We start from the raw sequence: 24722 nt of genomic DNA, 5'->3' as shown, positions 1-24722 counted from the left end.
GCCACGGTTGGTTTCAACTAGCAAAAAACCATAAGATACTTAAGAAGACATTACTTGTTATAATATATAGAGATGAAAAATAATATCTCAGCTTATAGTATGAACAAGAGTGATCTTGAAAATCTAAGCAAAACGGAATTAATCCAAATCATAAAAAATTTAACTACCAAAGGCGAAACAAGAGTTGGTCCCCGACGACCAATACCGACTCCTCGCCGAAACGTGAGGCAAATGGTGCAAAATTATGAAGAAAACATAATTCTTCCTCCACCAGAGTTCCGAGATGGATACAAACCAGTGGCATCTCCAAGAACCAAACGACCAGTGGCCGCGGTAAGAACAAAAATACCGGTTGCCGCTCCAAGGACCAAAAAACCAATTCCATTGCCTAGGACCATAATACAAGAAACGAACAAAGCTTTAAAAGGGTTCACAAAGTCTTATGAAATCGACATCAAAAACAGCAAAGACCCACTTATGCAACTGCAAAATACAAGAAAGGCTGTTGCCATCCATATCAAAAAAATATTAAAATCAATGAAAGGTCTAAAGTTTGTTGAAACACTGAGGGTCACATTTGAAAAACAACTAGGGCGAGAAGAAAGAATTATGAAAACAGCGTATTTCAACAGTCAACCCCAAACAATAACAAATGACACACAAATTGAACTAGCTTTATCTTTGTCAAAACAAGTCATACTAAACAAGATTGCAGTTTGGATTTCAGAGGGATCTGGTTGGACCATTCAATCTGTTGAAAATCATTATATCAATGTGGTAAAATATGAACCAATGAAAGGATCTTCTTATATAAAACTACCCACAGAACTCAGAAGTGCAAAGGGATTGATAAACATGAAAAATGAGGATAATGAATGCTTCAGGTGGTGCCACATAAGACATTTGAATCCACAAGACAAAGATCCCCAAAGAATAAAAAAATCAGATAAAGCATTCATTCAAAATTTGAATTATTCAGGAATTGAATTTCCAGTGACTACCAAACAGTACAACAAAATAGAAAAAAATAATGAGATCAACATCAATGTATTTGGTTATGAAGAAAAACAAAAATATCCCATTTATGTGTCAAAAGAAAAGTATGAAGATTGTATGAATCTGCTTCTTATAACAGAAAATGAAAACAAGCACTATGTATTGATCAAAGATTTCAACAAATTCATGTACAATCAAACAAAACACAAGGAAAGAAAGCACTTCTGTATGCATTGCTTACAATGTTTCAGTTCTGAAAGAGTATTAACTGATCATAAAGAAAACTGCATACAAGTAAATGGAGCACAAGCAATTAAAATGCCAACAAAAGATGACAACATACTAAAATTCAATAATGCCCACAAACAAATACCCGTTCCATTTGTAATATATGCAGATTTTGAAGCCATAACTGAAAAAATACATGGATGCCAACCCAATGATGATAAATCATACACAGAGGCTTATCAGAGACACACAGACTGTGGTTATGGATATAAGGTTGTGTGTTGTTATGATGATAAATACACAAAACCAGTACAAATTTATAGAGGTGAAAAAGCTGTTTACAAATTTATGGAAGCCATGCTGGATGAAGTCAAATACTGCAAGAAGATTATGAAAAATATTTCAATAAACCATTGAGAATGACTAAAGATGATGAAGAAAAATTCCAAAAAGCTGATGAATGTCATATCTGCAATAAGAAATACAATGAAAATGATGTGAGAGTTAGAGACCATTGCCATATCACAGGTAAATACAGAGGATCAGCTCACCAAGATTGCAATCTTAACTTTCGGATAACTGAGAAAATACCAGTCATGTTTCACAATCTCCGTGGGTATGACAGTCATTTTATAATGCAAGAAATTGGTGAGACAGTCAAAAAGCATACATACACAAACAAGAAAGGTGAAACATGTCAAATGAATATCAATGCCATACCAAACAACATGGAAAAGTATATGGCTTTCATGCTTGGCAATCATCTGACCTTTATTGATAGTTTTCAATTCATGAGCTCAAGTCTTGATAAACTGGTGAGCAACCTACCAAAAGAAGCATTAATATATACTTCTCGAAAATTTAAAGGTAAAGAGCTTGATTTGATGAGCAAGAAGGGAGTATACCCATATGACTTTATGGACAGTTTTGAAAAATTCAATGAAAAGCTGCCACCAAAAGAAGAATTTTACAGTGTATTAAATGATGAGCATATCTCAGGTGATCAATACAAACATGCTCAAAATGTATGGAACACTTTTAATCTGAAAAATATGGGCGAGTACCATGACTTATATCTTAAATCCGACATACTTCTGTTAGCAGATGTATTCGAAAACTTTCGAAAGACCTGTCTGCAATACTACAAACTAGACCCCTGTCATTATTTCACGTCTCCAGGGCTTTCATGGGATGCTATGCTAAAAATGACTGACATTAAATTAGAGCTTATGACTGATATTGATATGTTTCAGTTCATTGAAAAAGGAATGCGTGGTGGAATAAGTTACATTGCCAACCGGTATGGAAAAGCAAACAATAAATACATGAAAACATATGATGAGAAGGCGCCCTCAAAGTATATAATGTATCTAGATGCTAACAATCTATACGGTTGGGCTATGTCACAATACCTGCCAACTGGTGGTTTCAAATGGATGACCGATAAACAGATCAACAATCTTAACCTGGCCAAGTACAAAGAAGACAGTAAAAAGGGTTTGATACTAGAAGTAGACCTATCATATCCAAAAGAACTACATGATTTGCATAATGACTACCCACTAGCACCTGAAAAGGTAAAAGTCAACAAAGATATGCTTTCCAATTATTGCCAAGAAATAGCCGATAAATTTAATGTATCAACTGGTTTAGTTAATAAACTGATACCTACATTAAGCAATAAAGAAAAATACGTACTCCATTACAGAAACCTTCAATTATACACAGATCTTGGTTTGAAAATAACTAAAGTCCATCGAGTGTTGGCGTTCAATCAGTCACCATGGTTGAAAGAATACATTGATTTCAACACACAGAAGAGAACCAACGCCAAAAATGCTTTTGAGAAAGACTTCTTCAAGCTTATGAATAACAGTGTATTTGGAAAAACAATGGAAAATATTAGAAAGCGAGTAGATGTCAGATTAGTAACTGATGAAAACAAACTATTAAAAATGGCTGCCAAACCAACATATGTTAGTAGCAAGATCTTTAATGAAAATCTAGTGGCAGTGCATAAAATCAAAGAAACACTAACCCTAAACAGGCCGGCATACATAGGTATGTGTATCCTAGATCTTAGTAAGACACTAATGTATGATTTCCACTACAATTACATCAAACAAAAATACGACAGTAAAGCGAAATTATTATTCACAGACACAGACAGCTTGACCTACGAAATTGAAGCTGATGATGTGTATCAAGACTTTTGGAATGATAAAGACAAATTCGACAACAGTGATTATTCGCAAGATTCACAATATTTCGACAAGACAAACAAAAAAGTAATCGGTAAATTCAAAGATGAGGCAGCAGGCATACCGATAACCGAATTCGTCGGATTGAGATCGAAAATGTATTCATATATGAAAAACAATGACAAAGGCGGAAAGACAGCAAAGGGAATCAAGAAGAATATTATCAAAAACAACATCACTCATAAAAATTATAAAGAGGTTCTATTTAATAACAAGCAAATGCATCACACCATGAAAACGATCAGAAGCAACTTACATCAACTGGGTAGCTATGAGCTTAATAAAGTATCATTGTCCTGCTTCGATGATAAGCGCTATATTCACAATAATGGTGTGACAAGTCATGCATACGGTCACCACAAAATTAACACACCAAAACAATCTGAATGATAAAGTTTACTCATAAAGTTTACTCATAAAGTTTACTCATAAAGTTTACTCATAAAGTTAACCAAAATGTTACGCTATGGTGATTGTTTCCGTTTCATTTACTTATGCAAATATTTAAAAACACTTCATGCATGCAACTTCACAAAATAATTACACAAATTTAAAAAGTTTCACTGAAAAATTACACAATTGTGGAGTAAAAATGTGAAGCTTGTGGTTGGTTAAAAATCACGGGGAAACCCCCTTTCTTTATTTCCGAGAATTCCATGCTAATGATTTTTCTAAGAAAGCCACGCATTTTAAATAACATATAGTTCCAAAATAAATTTTGCGTTGGATCCATTCTGCCTCGCCACGGCATAGATTCGCAGAAATATAAAACATATAGATTTCCAAGAATATGAGACCGAAAATGACCACGCCCATATTTGGCCACGCCCATGTGATGGAAACCATCGATGGAAGCCATTAAATGGAAAGTAGTATGAGTTGGGGCGTTTAAGCGCATTTTTGCAAAAATGCGCTGAAACCCCCAACTCCTATACTACTTCGTCACAGTGATTTCATGGCTCTGAGTCGATCACGGATTCATTTTAAGACAATTGGGATTCATTTTACTGCTCTCGTCTAAGTCGAATCGAGTACAACGACGATCTGGGAATGCTAAGAATTAAACGGCAATTAAAACTAAAATGGTGGTAATTGCATCGTTCTTCTTTAATTTAAATTTAGTACTTATTTCTAATTTTCATTTTCATTTCCAGATATCTCACGGAGAATGAAATAACTCAATTCCCAGAAAACGTTTTCTCTGGACTCACACAGCTATCTGAGCTGTAAGTATATTGCCCTAAATACACTTTCAAAATATGATACGGCTTTGCGCCTCTCAACTTTAAAAATAACTGTGTGACTTTGTTACAAGGTGACTCACACAGCTGAGTTAAATAAAGTCTTTACAGTAATTAACCCTTTCATTTCAAAAATTAAAGTGCATTTAAGCCTTTGCCTTCCAAGATTAATGCTAAATGTTATTCCAGACTGTCACTTTGGTTCTTTTTGTAAAACCTTTCATTTGATCTTAGCTAGGTCCCCATTTTCTAAAGAAGGAGAAAATAAAACAATTATATTGATTGCCACTGACACACATTAATTTTTGAGTTATTGAAATGACAATATCTCCAGCGAAATGGTAACTATGTATAAACTACGTGCATAAAATTAAAATTCGAATTGTTTTCGGGAATTTCCGAGGTTAAAATATCTTCAAAACCGACGTTTTGACCAGTTTTATTGGTCTTCTTCAGGTTGTTTAAATAATGTTATCAATATGGCGGATCGTGTTTAGTCGTTCAGCTTGGTGAGCGCACATGACGTATCATGACCATTACAGGACGTGTAAATGATGTCAAATTGCAGGCGAAATGAAGAAAAAAGATTGTAGTAGACAGTGAATTATCGTAAAAGTAAAAGTACTTGACTGGCCTCCATTTTTATAGAGATGAGAGGTGAAAGTTTCAGAAATACGGGTACATAAAATTGTTTTATGTAATGTTTAAAAAACGAGCAGGAGTGTTTTATCGGGTTTAAAACCACGAGGCGCAGCCGAATGGTTTTAGACCCGATAAAACACGTGCTGCGAGCTTTTTGTACGGCTTCAAAAACATTCCTGAAAAAGCGTGTGTCAATAGATTTCATAACAATTATGCTTTCGTGAATGTTGGAAATTTGCATACGAGAAAAACATTTTGGGTATAAATTAGTATGCAAGAAAATCAAATCTCACACGTGTTTTGAACTTTTCTTCTACTAACCGAAGAGGACATGGCGTCCTGTTCCAGAGCTTTTCGGAAAAATGCCGAGGAAGAGAGTAAATTAAGTATTGTCTAATATGCCTTTACCAGATTACTGTACTAATGGCACAGAGAATTTTTCCAGATCTGTATTTAAGAAAGGTACTATTAATTTTGTACAAAAGTAAATTTTACTGTGTGTGAAATTGGTTGAAACAACATTAAATATGCACTCACCATTTGTTGTGTCAGTTGCGTGTTGATAACTTATTAACATTCATAAGTCACGTGCAGTGTCTTTATATCTGATAAGACACCGCATACTAATAAGGATGAGATTTATCGATATAAAGTCACTACACGTGATGTATTATCAACAATTTGATATGTCAATGGTTTATGAATTATTAATGAGTTTTTGAAAGTTCCAAAAATCCTTCACTTTTAGAACTGTGAGGATATTATGAAACTCCGTTAATTCCTGTTTCCATGCAAGAACACTTTCTTTTTTTATGATAACAACACAGTGAACGTTCTTTATCAAAGCCCGATAAAACAATGCATGTCTTTACACTGCATTTGGTCATTAAGATCTCAAATTTTGTTTTGATCTTTCCTATTGGCCATTCCGAAATTCAGCAGGGAACAGGGGTGAAATTCAAATTTTAACTAATCGATAAACTGACACTACCAAATGAAAGATCATGTTGAGATTGGTCATTTGGCCTAGTATGGTGCTTTTAGGGTGAACAGAGACCAAGTTATGGACCTTGAAACATGGTTCAAAATCCATACAGGCGTCTCTAATTTTGATACAGCGTCCCCCAAAACCATATAAACTCTTAAAATTTTTATGATTTCCGTGATACTCTTTAAAATGGGCAAACATAGCGATTTTCATCTCAGCTTCTTTCAAATGGTAGGTACATGACGGGATTTTACAGTTGTCACTAAACTGATAAAAACAAAATTTAGTGTTTATATGGTTTTTGGGGACGCTTTGTCAAAATTAGAGACCTTTGTATGGATTTTGAACCGTATTGCAAGGTTCATAACTTGGTCTCCGCTCACTCATAAAGCATCATACTTGGTCAAATGATCAATCTTAACATGATCTTTCATGTGGTGGTGTCAGTTCATCGATTAGTTAAAATTTGAAACTCGCCCCAGTTCCCTGCTGAATTTCGGAACGGCCAATTGTTTCCCATAGAAGTAGCAAATTCACTGTTATCCAGTTTTTCCTTGATTTGAACCCTCTGAGTCGTTCACGGACTCCTTTTAGGAAAATTGGAATTAATTTTACTGCTCTTGTCTAAATAGAATCGAATACAAGCGTGATCCGCAAATGCTGGGAACGAAACGACAACTAAACTGAAATGGGATTGATTGCATTTTTCTTGTTTAATTCGAATTTTGTACTCATTTCTGATTTTTTATTTTTATTTTTAGATATCTTGATAAGAACAAAATAACTCAACTCCCAGAAAACGTTTTCTCAGGACTTACACATCTATCTGAGCTGTACGTATATTGCACCAAATATACAAAATATGACACGACTTTGCGCTTCTCCACTATACTTGTGTGACTTAGTTATAAAGTGACTTGCACAGGTGATTTGAATAAAGTCGTCACAGTGATTTCATGGCTCTGAGTCGATCACGGATTCATTTTAAGACAATTGGGATTCATTTTACTGCTCTCGTCTAAGTAGAATCGAGTACAACGACGATCCGGGAATGCTAAGAATTAAGAGTGAATGTCCCTAAAAATCAAAGAAAATTAAAAAAAATGTGGCCACGGTCAAAAAATCGATTTCGCTCAGACTTTATCAGTTTGAAGTCCTAGGTAACTAACTAAAGGGAATCAAGTTAGTTTTTAGAAATATTTCATTTAACGGCAGAAAACCACGAAAAATGGTTATCGCACCGGAAGCTCATATTTCACTCCTTGAGAATCCGAAATTTAACACTTTTCAGCTCCTTGCTACACAGACGTTTACATCGCTGTGAATCTTTCTCAACTTTTATTGCATATATTTACTCTTCCTCGGACAAGACATAGTGATTATTTTTATCTCTTGTTCTTTCCGAGCGAACTGAGCCCCGATTAATTAAAGACACTTTTCTTATCAGTTGAAAACTCAAAAATAATCCAAATCCAGCGCGGCAAAAAGCTGACCGGTAGTGTTTCAAATCTTCTGATATTTTAACCAAAGAGTGTCCAGTCATTGAGGTTTAGGTTTGCAGTTTCATTTTTTTGGGATCTAGTAGCAGTTTTGAATGAACGCTGGTCAAAATTCGAGAAAATTACAATTCAGCGCCATTGAATTTACAACGTAAGCTGATGTAACACAATTCCCCCCATGCAAGGAAAAAACAACGACAACAAGAAAACGCCAGAGACATCACAAAACGGGTTTAAATTGTTTGACGCCGGTGAAACGTTAGAGAAATAGCACTTATCTTGACCATCGCGTGCAAGAGGAAAAAAGACAAGGAACACCAAACTTAAATCACACTCTAATCTACCCTGGCTCTCGCTTCGTTGTGTCACGCACGAACAAGTTGAACAACTTCGTTGCTAAAACAACAGTACAAACACGTAAAGTTATTGACTCCAAACCAGGTGATAGTTTAAAGTATCTGTGTTGTTGATGTGCGAAATTTTTCTTTAATAAGATTGGATAAGCCAGTTAACATGTTGATGAAATCAAACCGCCCTAAGAGATACAAATTTATCACGGAAGAGCAACTTAATTCATGCCTCCTAAACGTAAATATTGCATCGGTATCTAAATAAACAAAGCACTTATATCTCAATGAACAGAGTGTATTGCAGAGTGTTTCGCGACATATTCAAAAGCGATTTTGTGTTTATTCTTTAGATTCTCGGTGGAATTTCACTTGCATAACAACAAAGTACAACATGTAGTCAACCCAACTTCCGTCATACCGCTTTCCGGAACCTAAGGAGAAATGGGCCTATCTTGGCACGGTGTAGATATTTTCAGAAACCAGCTAACTTACACGTGCTGCTTACGAATATCTATCCCACTCGTCGAGCATCGTTATGGTTGGTTGAAGATTAAATAGTTTAGAGTAACGTACGCAGTGTACAGAATTTGGCTCGGTTCCCGTGGGGTGGGGGCGGGTACTCCCAGAAAAATTGGGTGGAGGTGTGAAGCCCGCTTTCCAAAACCCGTACCCTATTTATGACCAAAACTTGTGATTTTCCCTACCCTATTTATGACCTGAGCAAAAATTCGATACCCTATTAATGACCGTTGCGGCTGGCACGGTTACCCTAAACATAATTTATGAAGGGCTTTTGATGATCTTATCGATAGTGATGAAAACGTAGCTTCTTCTTAAAAAACATACTCAATTCAAGACTAAAGTGCAAAAACCATACCCTGTTTATGACCAAAATGGCCAAAATCGATACCCTATCTATGACCAAAACGGCTGAAAAGCAGATACCTATATAGCCCATATAAGGGAGTACCCCCTCCCCCCCCCACCGGGGCTCAGTCACTGTAAGGTTCTATGGAAAGCTCACCTCACCTCACCTCACCTATTACCTTCTAATATAAATAAAGGCATAAATGTAAACAGCTGATTTAATTCTCTCGGTTTTAAGAGGCACAGCTGCATTCGTCCACAAGCTGCGACAAACGACTGATATACGGATTCTTTCGTCTTTGCGTTATATTGGAGACATCCAAGCCCAGTTCAATGCAAATGCTACGCAACATGTCCACACTTAGCGACGTCGGTTTCTTCTTGCACGCTTGCATGAGGTCACAGATATTGTAACCTGAAGAGGATACAATTGGGTGCTGAAGAGAAACCTCCCTCATCACACGCGCACAGATTTCCGAATGGGTCGTCTGCGCCAACGCTGCCCTGTTATCTTCTCCTGGGACCTCGTCGTCTGAATCTCCACGGTTCACTGTACTGGGAGCCAGCCTTTTCTTTGCTGCCAGTCTTGAGAAGAATCCAGTGATTTGCTTTCCTGTTAGAACTTGTTCTGGTTGAAACCGACGAACTCCCAACTCGTCCCTTGCAGATCTCATTAATTTTGAGACCTCACTCGGATCTGCTTTCCGTCCACTTTGCTCGCCAATTTCAAATTGCTGTTTCAAAAATTCATTCTGTTTCTGCGCAAAACGAGCCTTCTTGGTGATTGTCTTTAGAGCCCATCCCATTGGAAGGGGAGTTAAGCATTGGCTCTGTTCTTCACATTGTAACTGTACAGTGGGAATCCTACTACCTTCATCCATTAGCTTTGAAGCGTAAACTCGTTTTGCCTTGTCATACAGTGTTTCCTGTTCAGGGAGTCGTTTGTGTTTACCCGTGTCCAGATGTGCTTGTAGCGATGTAAAATGGCTGTAGGCTTTTATACATCCTTCCTCGGGGCACGGGAAAAGTAGTGAAGCTTGATCATTTTCACTATCATCATCATCTTGGTCTTGACTGGTGGTCTCGTTGGTTGCTTCTGGATCCCGTTTAGATGATTTCTTTACATGCCTGTGTCTCACGCTCTTGAAAGATGGCGTGGTCTGCGATGGGGGACCAAGCACTTCTAGAACTTCCGGGATCTGCAAAACGCCCTCAAATTGAGACCACGGTATCAACTTCCCTGGACCCACATTGAACGCTCTCCACGCACGTATTCCGCTCTCTTCATACTTGAAGTTGTTAAGCAAGCTAACACCCTCCCATTTGACTGGCGGAGTAACTGACGTATTAAGTGAGACGTAACTAGCTTTTGCACGAGACTCTGGACCAGACTCTATGGCAGTTTTCAGCTGCACAGCTGTTGTCACATCATGACCCTCGTTAACATATCTTCCTACATCTCCCTTAATAGTTGCTGCTTGACGGTCGCAGACTCCTTTGCCGCCTTGAGGGTCGGAAAAGTCGTTCCGTTCTACAACCACCCCAGCGATGTCACCTGCTAGTTTAGCTGAAACGATTGTATACCCGCTGTGGTAACAGCCTGCATTATCTTGCTTGTAATAAGCTCTTTCTAATTGCGGCATTTCCTTCTTCAGTGAGACGAGGCAGTCCTGCATTATAGATACCACGACGGCACTGTCTTGTGAACAGTTCTGAAAGACATGTACAAATGTTTGAGACTCAAAGTGCTCGCTTTCTTCCAACTTTCTGATTGCAACTGTAATATGCCATGGTAACCCACGCTTAGGAAACCAGTCCGACTGCGGCTCTCGAAATTTCCGTGGCATGTATTTCATCGCCCAATCCTGAACAAGGAACACATCAGATTTGCTCTTGATTTTAGCTAAAACAGAACATTTGGCTTGATCCTGGTGAACGGAGCGCAACTGATGGGATTTCCAGATCATGATGTTATTTGTTGCTTGCTTAATAGTGTGCAGCATGTCCTCCTTCTCCTCTTCATTGCAAAGTGCATGAGAACACTCACTTTCCAAGGTAGTTAGAACTTCCTGCAACTGGCAGCACTGCGCGCATGACTCATTGTGTGGGTGATCGCAGCAGGCTTGAAAGTCAGAGTCTGTTGAATCACTTAGGGCGTAAGTCCTACAGTGATCAGCAATGCTCGACGACTCAACCACATGGACCTGAAACACACCAAAGACAACACAAACCGCAATTGTTGTTTTTACGTATACAATTTTAATTGCAATACTTTCTTGAATAAGTGACACCCCCGTCCCCCTCATTCTCCGAATTAAGCGTCCCTCGAATAAAACTCTCGTTCCATTAGGTGTTTACTTCTGATACTAACTTTCAAATAAAATATAATAAAAATAAAAATATAGTACAAATATCCAGCAAGATCACAGTATTTTTACTTTGGGAAAGTAGTTCACAAAACCTGCTGTGGGTCATGTTTCTCCCATTTTCGTGAATTTCTTGTGCCAAACCTCATACTAAATTTTGTAACGAAATAAAATACCTTGTAGTCACTCTTAAGGTATTGCTTTGATGAGCGCAGCTGTTGCTTCATTTCTCTCGCCCAGACTTCCGTTTTACCACAGTCAACCAGTTTATCGCCCAGTTTGTCCAAGTCATCAAATGCCTCGGTTCCTTGGGCGGAAAAGTTATCAAGTCCTTGTAAAGACTTCCTAACAGACGCTGAACACTCATCCAAAACTCTATGTAGTGTTGGCTTGCTCATGGGCTCAAAACCTCTTTCACTACAGTATTGTTGGTACTGTTGAACAATACGCTCAGGTATCATCATTCTGATCACGTTTGGGGTCTTAATAACCTCACCAGCTGATAGCTTCAAAAGCCTTTCGCCAAAAGGAACATCATGAAGAACATGCGGACTTGTGATGAACGAAATGAAATCTTCTAATTTTCCTTGGTCAACTTTCATCCTCCGGTATTCATGGCTTGGAATCGGTTCTGCTCTCCCGTGTAGCAAGGTATGGTGTCGAGCTATGTTATAGCGGTAATTGGTGACTGTTGGGATAAACTCCTGCACCTCTTTGAAAGACAACTTGTCAGACAGGATTGAGAGTATTTGCCGTCGAGTACTCCAGTGCTGAGCGTTTAAGTAACTCTCGGCAAACGCTTCAAGAAGCTCCAGATCCTTCCGACTTTTCCCACCAGTTGTTCTTAGATAACCTTTGCGCTCACATAATTCATCCCACAAGCATTTTGAGTCTTTTGGAGCAAGGACATCCAGAACTGCTGAAACGCACTGCTCGGCTTTTCTCACATATCGGCGCTTAGAACGGCTTTGCGCTTCATTCCACGGTACTGACAGTACGTGGCGCACTGGGCTGATGTCTCGAACCTGTAGAAAGCGATTGAGCTGTTCCCTGGACTCGTCTTGAACGTCGGTTAAACTATCTTCACTTTCCTGTGAAGCCTCGTCTGGTACATAAAAACTCTCTCGTTTAGACTTGGCTTTACATTCAGTATCAGTGGCCGGAATGGAAAAAGAAATGTCTCTATCAGTTTCATGATGGACCTGAAGTGCGAAAAAGGAAAGAAAAGTTTGAATTCCATGTGCGACACTGGGGGGGGGGGGGGGGGGAGGGGGGGGGTGGTGGGTGGAGGCGGAGAAGGTTCCTTTTTTCTATTGTCTTAGGTATTTATGTCTTTTTAGGGTCTGTTTAACGAGTTACCCGAACAACTGAGCTACCCTGCATTGGAGCGTTTACATGCCAGACAGGGTGACCCGACTAGCCGAGGGGAGAAGACGGCTAAAGTAGCGTTATACTCCAAGGCAGCCTTCAACGTGAACTGCCTCTAGTAACTACGATCAATTAGTAGAGTGAAAAGTAATAGCCCAATACACTGAAAAGCAGCTGCTAGCGGAACGAGTGATTAAAAATTTACACTTACTACCTGTTTGTCCGTCATCTGGTTTGTTGTGCTTAGCGGCCGCTATTTTTAGTTAATGAGATCTTCGTTTATTTTTATACTCTGATTTCACATTTCTATTTCTTATTTTAGCATTTTATTTAGGGCTACATACTCACCAGGTTTAACTCGCTCAAACTATCTGCGATGTTAGCAACTTCTTCTGTCATATGTCCTGTCTCAGGTATCTGTTCTTTAAACACGCTGAGCATCTTTCTACATTTTACGCAAATTCCTTCCGAAAAAAAAAGGGCGAACGGTGTTAAAACCACAGAAATTATCCCAAAGACGCGTAATTTTAGATGGAGCCGTACCAAATTTAACTGTAGCTATTTTTGGAAACATAAACAAATACAATTGCGAAAGGCTGATGGTGCGATGAAGGATGAAAGGGGTGAGGGAAAAATAAAATGTGATATGTTTTGCTCATTACGAACCTAACATTTTTCTTCCATCAATGGAAACTTTGGAAATCCAACAAAATGGAAAGGGAAAATCCAAGAAAATGCAAGGAGATTATTTTCCGTAAGAAAGGTTTCAGTCAGGACATCGCGTCAGCTAGTAATATACCGCAGTGCGCAGAGTTACCCATATTAGGTGTTCCAACAAAATTGTTAATACAGTAGTCACGTGCGCGCGAAGGTAATTAAGGCCAACGAGTCATTATTCGTATTAGGATCTTTACGTAAGGAAGGAATGTCCCAGGAGGAAGTAGATCACCTTTTTCACGCAATAGTTTTACCAAATTTTTCTTACGCTCTGTCGCTTTATGGTGCCTCAGATTCCGACCTTTCTGTAAAACAGAATTTCTTAGATCGGTGTATGAAAAGAAAGTTATACATGTATACGTCCAACAATGTAAATATCAGGGACTTGCTGGAGAAGGCGGACAAGACACTCTACAAAAAAAGATCGAATGTCCGTTCTTCCAGTTTTTACCTAAGGAAAACAAAACGAGGTACAATCTTAGAAATACGTCAGTCTCTGTCCCTTGAATCCACCACACTGACAGATTTAAGAACGTTTTTAGTAACAGAATAATTTTTAAATATGATATGTAAATAGTTTCTAGAGTTTATATTTTTTCTTTCTTATTAATTGTAACTTAGGATATGTATTTTTATCTTAAGAAATAAAGATTATTATTATTATTATTTAATCGTACCCAAAGACTGGAGTTTTGCTTTATATCTGGTTAGACTGCTTTTATATCACAAGCCGGTACGTAATCCGTAACACAGCGCGAGCTGCTAACGGAATACGCGGTGTCTGACATTCGCTGGAATACGGGCTCCGATAAATGATGGCAATCAACTGGCTATTAGTTCATCAAACACTTCATCACTTACCTGAGCCCACAGGGACAAACTGATTTGTAAGTTCCAATAACTTGATGGACTGGGACAAATTTATTCCTTTTTGCATTGTTGGTACTTTCCGAAGGTCCTTGCAGTGACCCGAAACAACTTCCGGTACGCTACATAAACCACTTGGCCTTCGCCAACCTATGCCCAATCGCGCCCGATGAGCGGGACAGATGGTCATTTCCAAGAAGTTTGATGGCTTTTCAAAACACCCGCATCTTGCCAAGATAAGTTCCACTTCAGTTTCAACGCCGGAAAATTTCAAGGACTTTTTGTGTTTTTTGATCTCTTTATTACACTGGGTGAGTGGTATGATGGAAGTCGAAGAACTACTGCGTTCGTCCGCGCCACAAATTCCACCGGCAATATTGAAGAACGAACACGACATTTTTAATTTGTACTTCCCAGTAATAACCTTGGTTTCATCCGAGGTAAGTGCGTTGTTTATTTAGATCAAGAAGTAACATTTACTTTCCGTGGGAACAATTACCCTATTGGCTTCCACGACGACATACAGTCTCACACACGTAATGAAATTAATTAATTATGGTCCGATTTCTAATCTGACCTTTTTTTATTTCTTTACCACTTTTAATAGGAAATTCTGTCATATTGAAGCAAAGTCTCACATCAGCAACTAAGATAGTTTTACTTATGACTGATTTGACGCAACAGATTTAAAATATTTGCGAATTTGATCGTGCGCGACAAATCATGGGAGAGTAAAAGTTTCGTGTTTCCCTCACTTTTTTCGAGTTAGTTTTTTATGATCGATATAGATACATTTTATATAACGAAGCAAAACGTAAAATGATTTAACCGTCTTAATTGCGATGTCTCTGACCCAAATTTGGTTTTCTATTTTGGGGTGAGTTGCATGAGCTCACATTGTAAATTTCACTGGCGCTGAATTGTAATTTTCTCGAGTTTTGACCGACCTTCATTCAAAACTGATAGTAGATCCCAAATAAATGAAACTGCAAACTTAAACCTCAATGACTGGACACTCTTTGGTTAAAATATCAGAAGATTTGAAACACTACCGGTCAGCTTTTTGTCTCGCTGGATACAGATTATTTTTGAGTTTTCAACTAATGAGGAAAGTGTGTTTGCTTATTTGGGGCTCAGTTCGCTCGGAAAGAACAAGAGATAAAAATAATCACTATGTCTTGGCTGAGGAAGAGTCAATATATGCAATTAAAGTTGAGAAAGATTCACAGCGATGCAAACGTCTGTGTAGCAAGGAGCTGAAAAGTGTGAAATTTTGGATTCTCACGGAGTGAAAATTTGAGCTTCCGGTACGATAACCGTTTTTCGTGGTTTTCTGCCGTTAAATAAAATATTTCAAAAAACTAACTTGATTTCCTCTAGTTACTTACCTAGGCCTTCAAACTGACAAAGTCTGAGGGAAATTGATTTTTTGACCCTGGCCACGATTTCTTTGATTTTTAGTGGCAATCACTCTTAAACGGCAATTAAAACTAAAATGGTGGTAATTGCATCGTTCTTCTTTAATTTAAATTTAGTACTTATTTCTAATTTTCATTTTCATTTCCAGATATCTCACGGAGAATGAAATAACTCAATTCCCAGAAAACGTTTTCTCTGGACTCACACAGCTATCTGAGCTGTAAGTATATTGCCCTAAATACACTTTCAAAATATGATACGGCTTTGCGCCTCTCAACTTTAAAAATAACTGTGTGACTTTGTTACAAGGTGACTCACACAGCTGAGTTAAATAAAGTCTTTACAGTAATTAACCCTTTCATTTCAAAAATTAAAGTGCATTTAAGCCTTTGCCTTCCAAGATTAATACTAAATGTTATTCCAGACTGTCACTTTGGTTCTTTTTGTAAAACCTTTCATTTGATCTTAGCTAGGTCCCCATTTTCTAAAGAAGGAGAAAATAAAACAATTATATTGATTGCCACTGACACACATTAATTTTTGAGTTATTGAAATGACAATATCTCCAGCGAAATGGTAACTATGTATAAACTACGTGCATAAAATTAAAATTCGAATTGTTTTCGGGAATTTCCGAGGTTAAAATATCTTCAAAACCGACGTTTTGACCAGTTTTATTGGTCTTCTTCAGGTTGTTTAAATAATGTTATCAATATGGCGGATCGTGTTTAGTCGTTCAGCTTGGTGAGCGCACATGACGTATCATGACCATTACAGGACGTGTAAATGATGTCAAATTGCAGGCGAAATGAAGAAAAAAGATTGTAGTAGACAGTGAATTATCGTAAAAGTAAAAGTACTTGACTGGCCTCAATTTTTATAGAGATGAGAGGTGAAAGTTTCAGAAATACGGGTACATAAAATTGTTTTATGTAATGTTTAAAAAACGAGCAGGAGTGTTTTATCGGGTTTAAAACCACGAGGCGCAGCCGAATGGTTTTAGACCCGATAAAACACGTGCTGCGAGCTTTTTGTACGGCTTCAAAAACATTCCTGAAAAAGCGTGTGTCAATAGATTTCATAACAATTATGCTTTCGTGAATGTTGGAAATTTGCATACGAGAAACACATTTGGGTATAAATTAGTATGCAAGAAAATCAAATCTCACACGTGTTTTGAACTTTTCCTCTACTAACCGAAGAGGACATGGCGTCCTGTTCCAGAGCTTTTCGGAAAAATGCCGAGGAAGAGAGTAAATTAAGTATTGTCTAATATGCCTTTACCAGATTACTGTACTAATGGCACAGAGAATTTTTCCAGATCTGTATTTAAGAAAGGTACTATAAATTTTGTACAAAAGTAAATTTTACTGTGTGTGAAATTGGTTGAAACAACATTAAATATGCACTCACCATTTGTTGTGTCAGTTGCGTGTTGATAACTTATTAACATTCATAAGTCACGTGCAGTGTCTTTATATCTGATAAGACACCGCATACTAATAAGGATGAGATTTATCGATATAAAGTCACTACACGTGATGTATTATCAACAATTTGATATGTCAATGGGTTTATGAATTATTAATGAGTTTTTGAAAGTTCCAAAAATCCTCCACTTTTAGAACTATGAGGATATTGTGAAACTCCGTTAATTCCTGTTTCCATGCAAGAACACTTTCTTTTTTTATGATAACAACACAGTGAACGTTCTTTATCAAAGCCCGATAAAACAATGCATGTCTTTACACTGCATTTGGTCATTAAGATCTCAAATTTTGTTTTGATCTTTCCTATTGGCCGTTCCGAAATTCAGCAGGGAACAGGGGTGAGTTTCAAATTTTAACTAATCGATAAACTGACACTACCAAATGAAAGATCATGTTGAGATTGGTCATTTGGCCTAGTTATGGACCTTGAAACATGGTTCAAAATCCATACAGGCGTCTATAATTTTGATACAGCGTCCTTCAAAAACCATATAAACTCTTAAAATTTTTATGATTTCCGTGATACTCTTTAAAATGGGCAAACATAGCGATTTTCATCGCAGCTTCTTTCAAATGGTAGGTACATGACGGGATTTTACAGTTGTCACTAAACTGATAAAAAAAATTTAGTGTTTATATGGTTTTGGGGGACGCTTTGTAAAAGTTAGAGACCTTTGTATGGATTTTGAACCGTATTGCAAGGTTCATAACTTGGTCTCCGTTCACTCATAAAGCATCATACTTGGTCAAATGATCAATCTTAACATGATCTTTCATGTGGTGGTGTCAGTTCATCGATTAGTTAAAATTTGAAACTCGCCCCAGTTCCCTGCTGAATTTCGGAACGGCCAATTGTTTCCCATAGAAGTAGCAAATTCACTGTTATCCAGTTTTTCCTTGATTCGTTCACGGACTCATTGGAATTAATTTTACTGCTCTTGTCTAAATAGAATCGAATACAAGCGTGATCCGCAAATGCTGGGAACGAAACGACAACTAAACTGAAATGGGATTGATTGCATTTTTCTTGTTTAATTCGAATTTTGTACTCATTTCTGATTTTTTATTTTTATTTTTAGATATCTTGATAAGAACAAAATAACTCAACTCCCAGAAAACGTTTTCTCAGGACTTACACATCTATCTGAGCTGTACGTATATTGCACCAAATATACAAAATATGACACGACTTTGCGCTTCTCCACTATACTTGTGTGACTTAGTTGTAAAGTGACTTGCACAGGTGATTTGAATAAAGTCGTCACAGTGATTTCATGGCTCTGAGTCGATCACGGATTCATTTTAAGACAATTGGGATTCATTTTACTGCTCTTGTCTAAGTAGAATCGAGTACAACGACGATCAGGGAATGCTAAGAATCAAACGGCAATGAAAACTGAAATGGTGTTAATTGCATCGTTCTTCTTTAATTTAAATTTAGCACTTATTTCTAATTTTCATTTTCATTTCCAGATATCTCACGGAGAATGAAATAACTCAATTCCCAGAAAATGTTTTCTCTGGACTCACACAGCTATCTGAGCTGTAAGTATATTGCCCTAAATACACTTTCAAAATATGATACGGCTTTGCGCCTCTCAGCTTTACTAATAACTGTGTGACTTTGTTACAAGGTGACTCACACAGCTGAGTTAAATAAAGTCTTTACAGTAATTAACCCTTTCATTTCAAAAATTAAAGTGCATTTAAGCCTTCGCCTTCCAAGATTAATACTAAATGTTATTCCAGTCTGTCACTTTGGTTCTTTTTTTAAAATCTTTCATTTGATCTTAGCTAGGTCCCCATTTTCTAAAGAAGAAGAAAATAAAACAATTATATTGATTGCCACTGACACACATTAATTTTTGAGTTATTGAAATGACAATATCTCCAGCGAAATGGTAACTCACACAGCTGAGTTAAATGAAGGCTTTACAGTAATGAACGTTTCAGGTCAAAAATTGAAGTGCATTTGAATTTTAGCCTTCTAGGATTAATACTAAATGTTATTTTAGTCCGTCATTTTGGTTCATTTTGGGTTAGGGATGCATGGAATCCAGGAAGTGCCGCAGTTTTGCGAATGTACTTTTGAGATGCACCTTTCTATAATGCTTCCTCTTCCTAGTCACAACTTAGAATGTGTTCTGATAGTGTTAGAGTATGCATCTTCGGTGTGGGGTGGTATCCCCAAATACCTCGTTGAATATCTGAAGCGTGTGAAGAACCGAGCCTTTCACGAATTGGCATTATGAACGCTAGCCTTCCTAAGCCCGCTTAAAGAGCACAGTGATGCAGCTTTTAGGTGCGAACTCGAGAGATTTTTATAAGTGATAAGAACCATCTCAATTACGGACTGATATCAATGTCAACGATTAATAGCCTCTACTCGAGTGCTGAATCGCGTTAAGTCTTAAGAGCCATTTTCCGAGAAAATTGAAAATCGCAAGACACTCGTAAAAAATCAATTTTTTTTTCTTTGGCCAAAACATCCCTTTTAGTGACTTAATTCAAGAAAAAATAGTTTTGGGTTCAAGCGATTCATTGTACGGGAGAAATAACAAAAAGTTTGAAAAATCGATTTATTGCTGGTTTTTCGCGCTTAAAAACAACAGAATCCGACCCTCAACTTCGAGAAAACGGTGAACGCATAAGAAACAATCCCTAACATCGAAACTTCAGGCGAATATTATTTCGTTCTTAATCTTTGAAACCCTAAAAGAAAATTTGAAGAAATAAGTTTTTTACATTTACAATCGACAAGTTTAAAAAGGACATATTTGTGTCTCTTGAAATGTTAGAAAATGAAAGCGAACTTTAACTGTTGAAAAAGCCCTCTGGTATATGCCGCTTCCTAGTAAAACCCATATAGAATAAAGCCTTGGCTATTGAAGTAAATTACGGGAAAGTTTTAGCTCTGGAAATTAAATACAGCCCTGACACTGGAGTAAGCAATTTAAGAATTTCATTAAATAAAATGTATGCAAATTAGACGGCCCGCTGAAGGAATTCATACTAAACGCAAAGTTTAGTGCAAAAGGACTACTTACTGTTGCTAGCAATATGTTTTTACAGTGAAAATGTTATTTCTAGCTTTCAGCTGTGTTGGTGAGAGCCATAAATAACTTTTTATACGACGACTGAAAAACGTTTGTTCAGCCACATTGCCGCAGCGAAATCATTGAGATCGCAACTTCGAAGTGAAACTGTCATCGCTTGATGAAACTCCGTTACCACAATGGTAAAATAGTTTTCTTCAGGGGGAAAAAGCAGAATTAAAATGCATTCGAAACCGTTGACTTCGATTTTGAAGATTTCAAGCCACCACAAGGTCTTATGACTTCTACTGACCCACGAATCGGTTACATATGCCAAGGTCACGTTAGCAAACTGTCACGAAATACTCAATAGCTTCTGTTTTCGGTCTTTGTTTTGTTGGTAAAAAAATACAAACACTTTTCACAGAACAGACCTTCTTGCTTTATTTGATTTATATATTTGTATATGCTGACTTGTTGTTAAAGACATTCATCACAGTTTTTGATTCAGAGTGAAGGTATAATATTTCCCAAAATATTTCAAACACAAATGTTTCCTTAATAAGTTCGTTATTCCCGAATTTACCACCTTGCAACAATCCCTACAGCAAAATAAAAAAGCATAAAATTCAACTTTATAGCTTGCTATAGTTTTGTTTCGGATTTGTTTTTTATGATTTTTCCTCCGAAACCAGGATCCCTAGCCAGGTAACTAGAAATTGGCCGTTTTTATACTAGAGACGCATAATCCGTCCAGACGAATTATGCGTCTCTCATGTTATCCGTCTAGTGTAAAGACGGGACGAACTATATGAGACGCATAATTCGTCTTGGACGAACTTGGGCAAACATTTTTTCTGCGTCTGTTAAATTCGTCTAGTATAAAGACGGGCACTAGACGCATAATGCGTCTGGACGAACTTTCCAGTTTAGTGCGTCTTCGAGGACGCACTAAAATAGATTCTTCGTCCAGACGCATAATGCGTCTTGTGGCCGTCTTTATACTAGACGAATTTAACAGACGCAGTAAAAATGTTTGCCCAAGTTCGTCCCAGACGAATTATACGTCTCTAGTATAAAAACGGCCATTCTCAGTTTCATTTACAGCTTGTTCACAACACAACTTCAAACTTGAGTGTGCTTATCGCATCCTTGAAACCTTCGAGACCTCCTCAAAATTGTTGAAAAGCCTATTGAGGCTAATAATAATCTTTGAGTTAAATTTGACCAATTCACGCGGCGAGCGCGAGAAAAAGAGAACCACTCCGCAGGGCTGAATACGCGATGTGGAGTGTTATAAAATTCCACATTCTCGCGCGTAACGGGGCAGGTACAAAACACAGGTCACAGGTCACAGGTCATTGTTTTACTAATACAGAATGTATCCTAAACATTCATAAAAGCTAACCTTAGGCCTAATTAGGCCTAAACAAACGTTTTTAGGCTTAAAGTTAGCTCTTATGAATGTTTAGGATACTTTCTGTATTGGTAAAACAATGACCTGTGCCCTGTGCCCTGTGCCCTGTGACCTGTGTTTTGTACCTGCCGCGCGTAACGCTTTCTCTAGAGACCTCTAGAAATGTTGTTTACTGAAGAAAAACAAAGTTATCTTTGGTTAACTCAGAGAACTTGCAGAAATAACTCCAGCCTGCATAACAGGCGCTTTATCAGGGGCACCCAACGACGGTTTCCCCCCGAATTATTTTGAAAAGACTTTTTAGGCTATCCAGAGTACTTTTAGATCTCTAGAAATGTTTTCTAAGTGGCGCTAGGAAATTTATATCTATTCGGGCATCCTAGGGTAACTTGAGTCTTTTCGAAGTTACGAGGTGTTATTTTCCCGAACATTTTAGCAGCAATTCAAGGTTTTCCGAAAGTGAGAGTTTTTCGGTTCCTTTCTGTATTGCATTTTCGATTCCGAAAATTTTAGGCTTCCTTTCTCTACGAAAAACAACCTAACCTGGGGAGTGAAATGGGAAAAATGAACTTCAGAAAATCGGAGGGAATTTATTACATAAGCTTCGAAAATTGTGTACATGAATGGAACGGTCATCTAGAAATTTTTAGCCTTCCTCAAGCTATAGAAAATCCTAGGCAATGTTTGCTTCCCCGAACAGATATTTCACAGGGTGCCCCTGCTTTATGAGCTAGGGTAGGCGAAAGCGGCATTTTGCGGGAGGCGCGAAACGCGACGAGGGGAGGAAAAAATAAAGCTTTATCTTTCTTTATCCCTCGTCTCGCGCTTTGCAGTCGTTTCGCGCTTTGAGCAAATGCCGCGTTCGCCTCGCTTGGCCCATAAAGCACCTGTTATGCAGGCTAGAATACCTCTTCACATTTATAAGATAAGGTGTCATTGATTTGTTAGAGCGGGGAGAGACATTTATAACGTGCAAATAGTCACGAGCTCAAAGGTAACTGACTGATTTGTAACAAGGACTCAGCCTGACAAACAAGAAATGATCTCACTCTCCGAAAAGGAACGCTCTTTTAAACATAAACAAACTTCAAAAATAAGCAAAGAAAGCAAAACAATGAACAAAATAGATTGTTTCTTGACTTAGTTATTCCGGCGAGAACAAATGGTGAATGATTCACTTCTGGAAGCAGCCTCTGAGGAGAAGTGAGAACACCGTTTAGGCAGAACTCTGCACTTTGTGTACTTTACCAGCCTGTTCACAGACTCTCTTCATTTTTAGATGCACGTATAAAAAAAGCGCGTTCCGCCCTCTCTCACGGGCAATCGCTTATCTTGTGCGCGCACCAAATTCCCGAAACAGAAAAAACGTCTGTGAGCAGGGTAGCATTTCGTAATACTAGACGGGAATAATTCAATTAAAATGAAATCGTAGAGGCACGTGCAATAGTAAGTTGCGAAACACTTCGTGACAATATATGAATTTTATTCCAGGAGCATTTGACCTGGAAATGTTATATTAATATTGTATTTCTACACTGATGATCTATAAACAGAAGGAGGGTTGGACATTTTTTCATTGGGACAGCTGTAATTGTTTCTTAATCTGTTTACAATGTGTACGAAGTATAGTACGTACAGTCGTATGTGACAAGCTAGCGTGACCAATCTCTGCACGTTTGTTAAATTATGCGTCATATGATCTTGTTATCCCGTCTAGTATCTGATTTGTTCGCTCAATAAGAGGTCAGTAATACTCACCTTGTTAACAGTGTGGTTTGAGCAGTGGTTAATTTTCATCATTGTATGTTATTTTCGGACCAAAACATAATCGGGTTCCATTATTACAGAAGCGTCTGATGACGCGTAATAAGCGCTGCGTGGGAAGTGTTTAGATAGCTCAAGCGCTGAAGTTGCTGGACACATTTTGGTCAAAATCAGTTATGGATGCGTTGCCACAAACAGATTGAGAGATGGATTTAACTTCTCTCACAACAAGCAATGGTAAGTTGTTCGTTCAACAAAACTTTGCGTTAAAAATATGAATTCATTCAGCGGGCCGTCTAATTTGCATACGTTTTATTTACTCAGATACTCAAATTGCTTACTTTAGTGTGAGAACTGTATTGGATTCCCAGAGCTAAAACTTTCCAGTAACCTAGTTCAATAGCCAAGGTTTTATTCTATATGGGTTTTACAAGGAAGCGGCATATACCAGAGGGCTTTTACAACAGTTAAAGTTCCCCTTCATTTATTAACATTTCCAGAGATACAAATTTGACCTTTTTAAACTTGTCGATTGTAATTGTTAAAAACTTCTTTCTTTAAATTTTCTTTCATAAAATTAAAGAGTAAGTATGTAATAATTCTTGGCTGAAGTTTTGATGTTAGGGATTGTTTCTTATGCGTTCAACGTTTTCTCGAAGTTGCGGTCGGATTCCGTTGTTTTGAGTACGAAAAACGAGCAAGAAATCGATTTTTCAAACTTTTTGTAATTTCTCCCGTACAATGAATCGCTTGAACCTAAAACTATTTTTTCTTGAATTAGGGTACTAAAAGGGATGTTTTGGCAAAAGAAAAAAAAATTCGAATTTTCACGAGTGTCTTGCGATTTTCGATTTTCTGGGAAAATGGCTCTTAAGATACCACATTCTAAGACTTATTGGCTAAGGCCAAGTCGCATTCTAAACGACAGATGATGTTCTCGTGAGTTTTTATTCTGCGAAATCCTACATTATCTCTAATATTTCTCATGTTTTAATTATTTTGTCGTAAATTCACCGTCTTTTTTAATTTAATTATCGATTAATTCATAAAGCTATTACTATTTCTGGGAATTGCCTGAGGGAAACTGCTCGTGCATGTTGTTGTCAGGTTAGATGAAGTTGATAGTAGTGGCTCCCGAGTTTGTACCATCAACAGCATGCAGCAAAAATTTTGTATCAGCCTCCTAATGGTTTCTCTTAGGGTACAG

General features: G+C 37.7%; 2 protein-coding genes, 2 long non-coding RNA genes and 1 pseudogene across 5 annotated transcripts in view; 4 read left to right on the top strand and 1 right to left on the bottom strand.

The window, feature by feature from the left end:
• The window catches only part of LOC138029214 (uncharacterized), a 40257-nt gene extending 34368 nt beyond the window's left edge, over positions 1–5889 (top strand). For both annotated transcript variants that reach the window (XM_068876919.1, XM_068876918.1), the window contains 2 exons: positions 4640–4711; positions 5183–5889. In XM_068876919.1, the coding sequence (XP_068733020.1) occupies positions 4640–4711; positions 5183–5195 (85 nt within the window). In that variant the 3' untranslated portion in view covers positions 5196–5889. The remainder of the gene's footprint in view (positions 1–4639; positions 4712–5182) is intronic.
• A 1251-nt stretch (positions 5890–7140) lies between these two features.
• LOC138028442 (uncharacterized) lies at positions 7141–16878 on the top strand. The gene is made up of 3 exons (XR_011127665.1): positions 7141–7189; positions 15958–16029; positions 16501–16878. It is a non-coding gene; the product is annotated as an uncharacterized lncRNA (long non-coding RNA).
• On the bottom strand, positions 9306–13247 carry LOC138029576 (uncharacterized). Its single transcript, XM_068877284.1, has 3 exons — positions 13155–13247; positions 11615–12640; positions 9306–11276 (listed from the first exon to the last, which is right to left on the bottom strand). Exons 1-3 carry the CDS (start codon positions 13245–13247, stop codon positions 9306–9308), a joined length of 3090 nt encoding a protein of 1029 aa, XP_068733385.1.
• Positions 13518–14030, top strand: LOC138029575 (uncharacterized; annotated as a pseudogene).
• Positions 16879–23449: 6571 nt separating the features above from the next.
• LOC138030033 (uncharacterized) overlaps positions 23450–24722 on the top strand; it is a 4837-nt gene continuing 3564 nt past the window's right edge. The window contains exons 1-2 of the long non-coding RNA XR_011128021.1: positions 23450–23494; positions 23599–23752. This is a non-coding gene — a long non-coding RNA (uncharacterized lncRNA). The remainder of the gene's footprint in view (positions 23495–23598; positions 23753–24722) is intronic.

This window comes from Montipora capricornis, chromosome 13, assembly GCF_036669925.1.
Source record: "Montipora capricornis isolate CH-2021 chromosome 13, ASM3666992v2, whole genome shotgun sequence".
Lineage (NCBI taxonomy): Eukaryota > Metazoa > Cnidaria > Anthozoa > Scleractinia > Acroporidae > Montipora > Montipora capricornis.
This window is presented reverse-complemented; position numbering and strand designations above follow the sequence as displayed.

Coding starts and splice junctions, on each gene's coding strand:
- LOC138029576 (XM_068877284.1), bottom strand. CDS start 13,247: ATGCTCAGCGTGTTTAAAGAACAGATACCTGAGACAGGACATATGACA. Junction 12,641..13,154: donor GTTTGAGCGAGTTAAACCTG/GTGAGTATGTAG, acceptor TTCGCACTTCAG/GTCCATCATGAAACTGATAG. Junction 11,277..11,614: donor ACCTTAAGAGTGACTACAAG/GTATTTTATTTC, acceptor GGTGTGTTTCAG/GTCCATGTGGTTGAGTCGTC.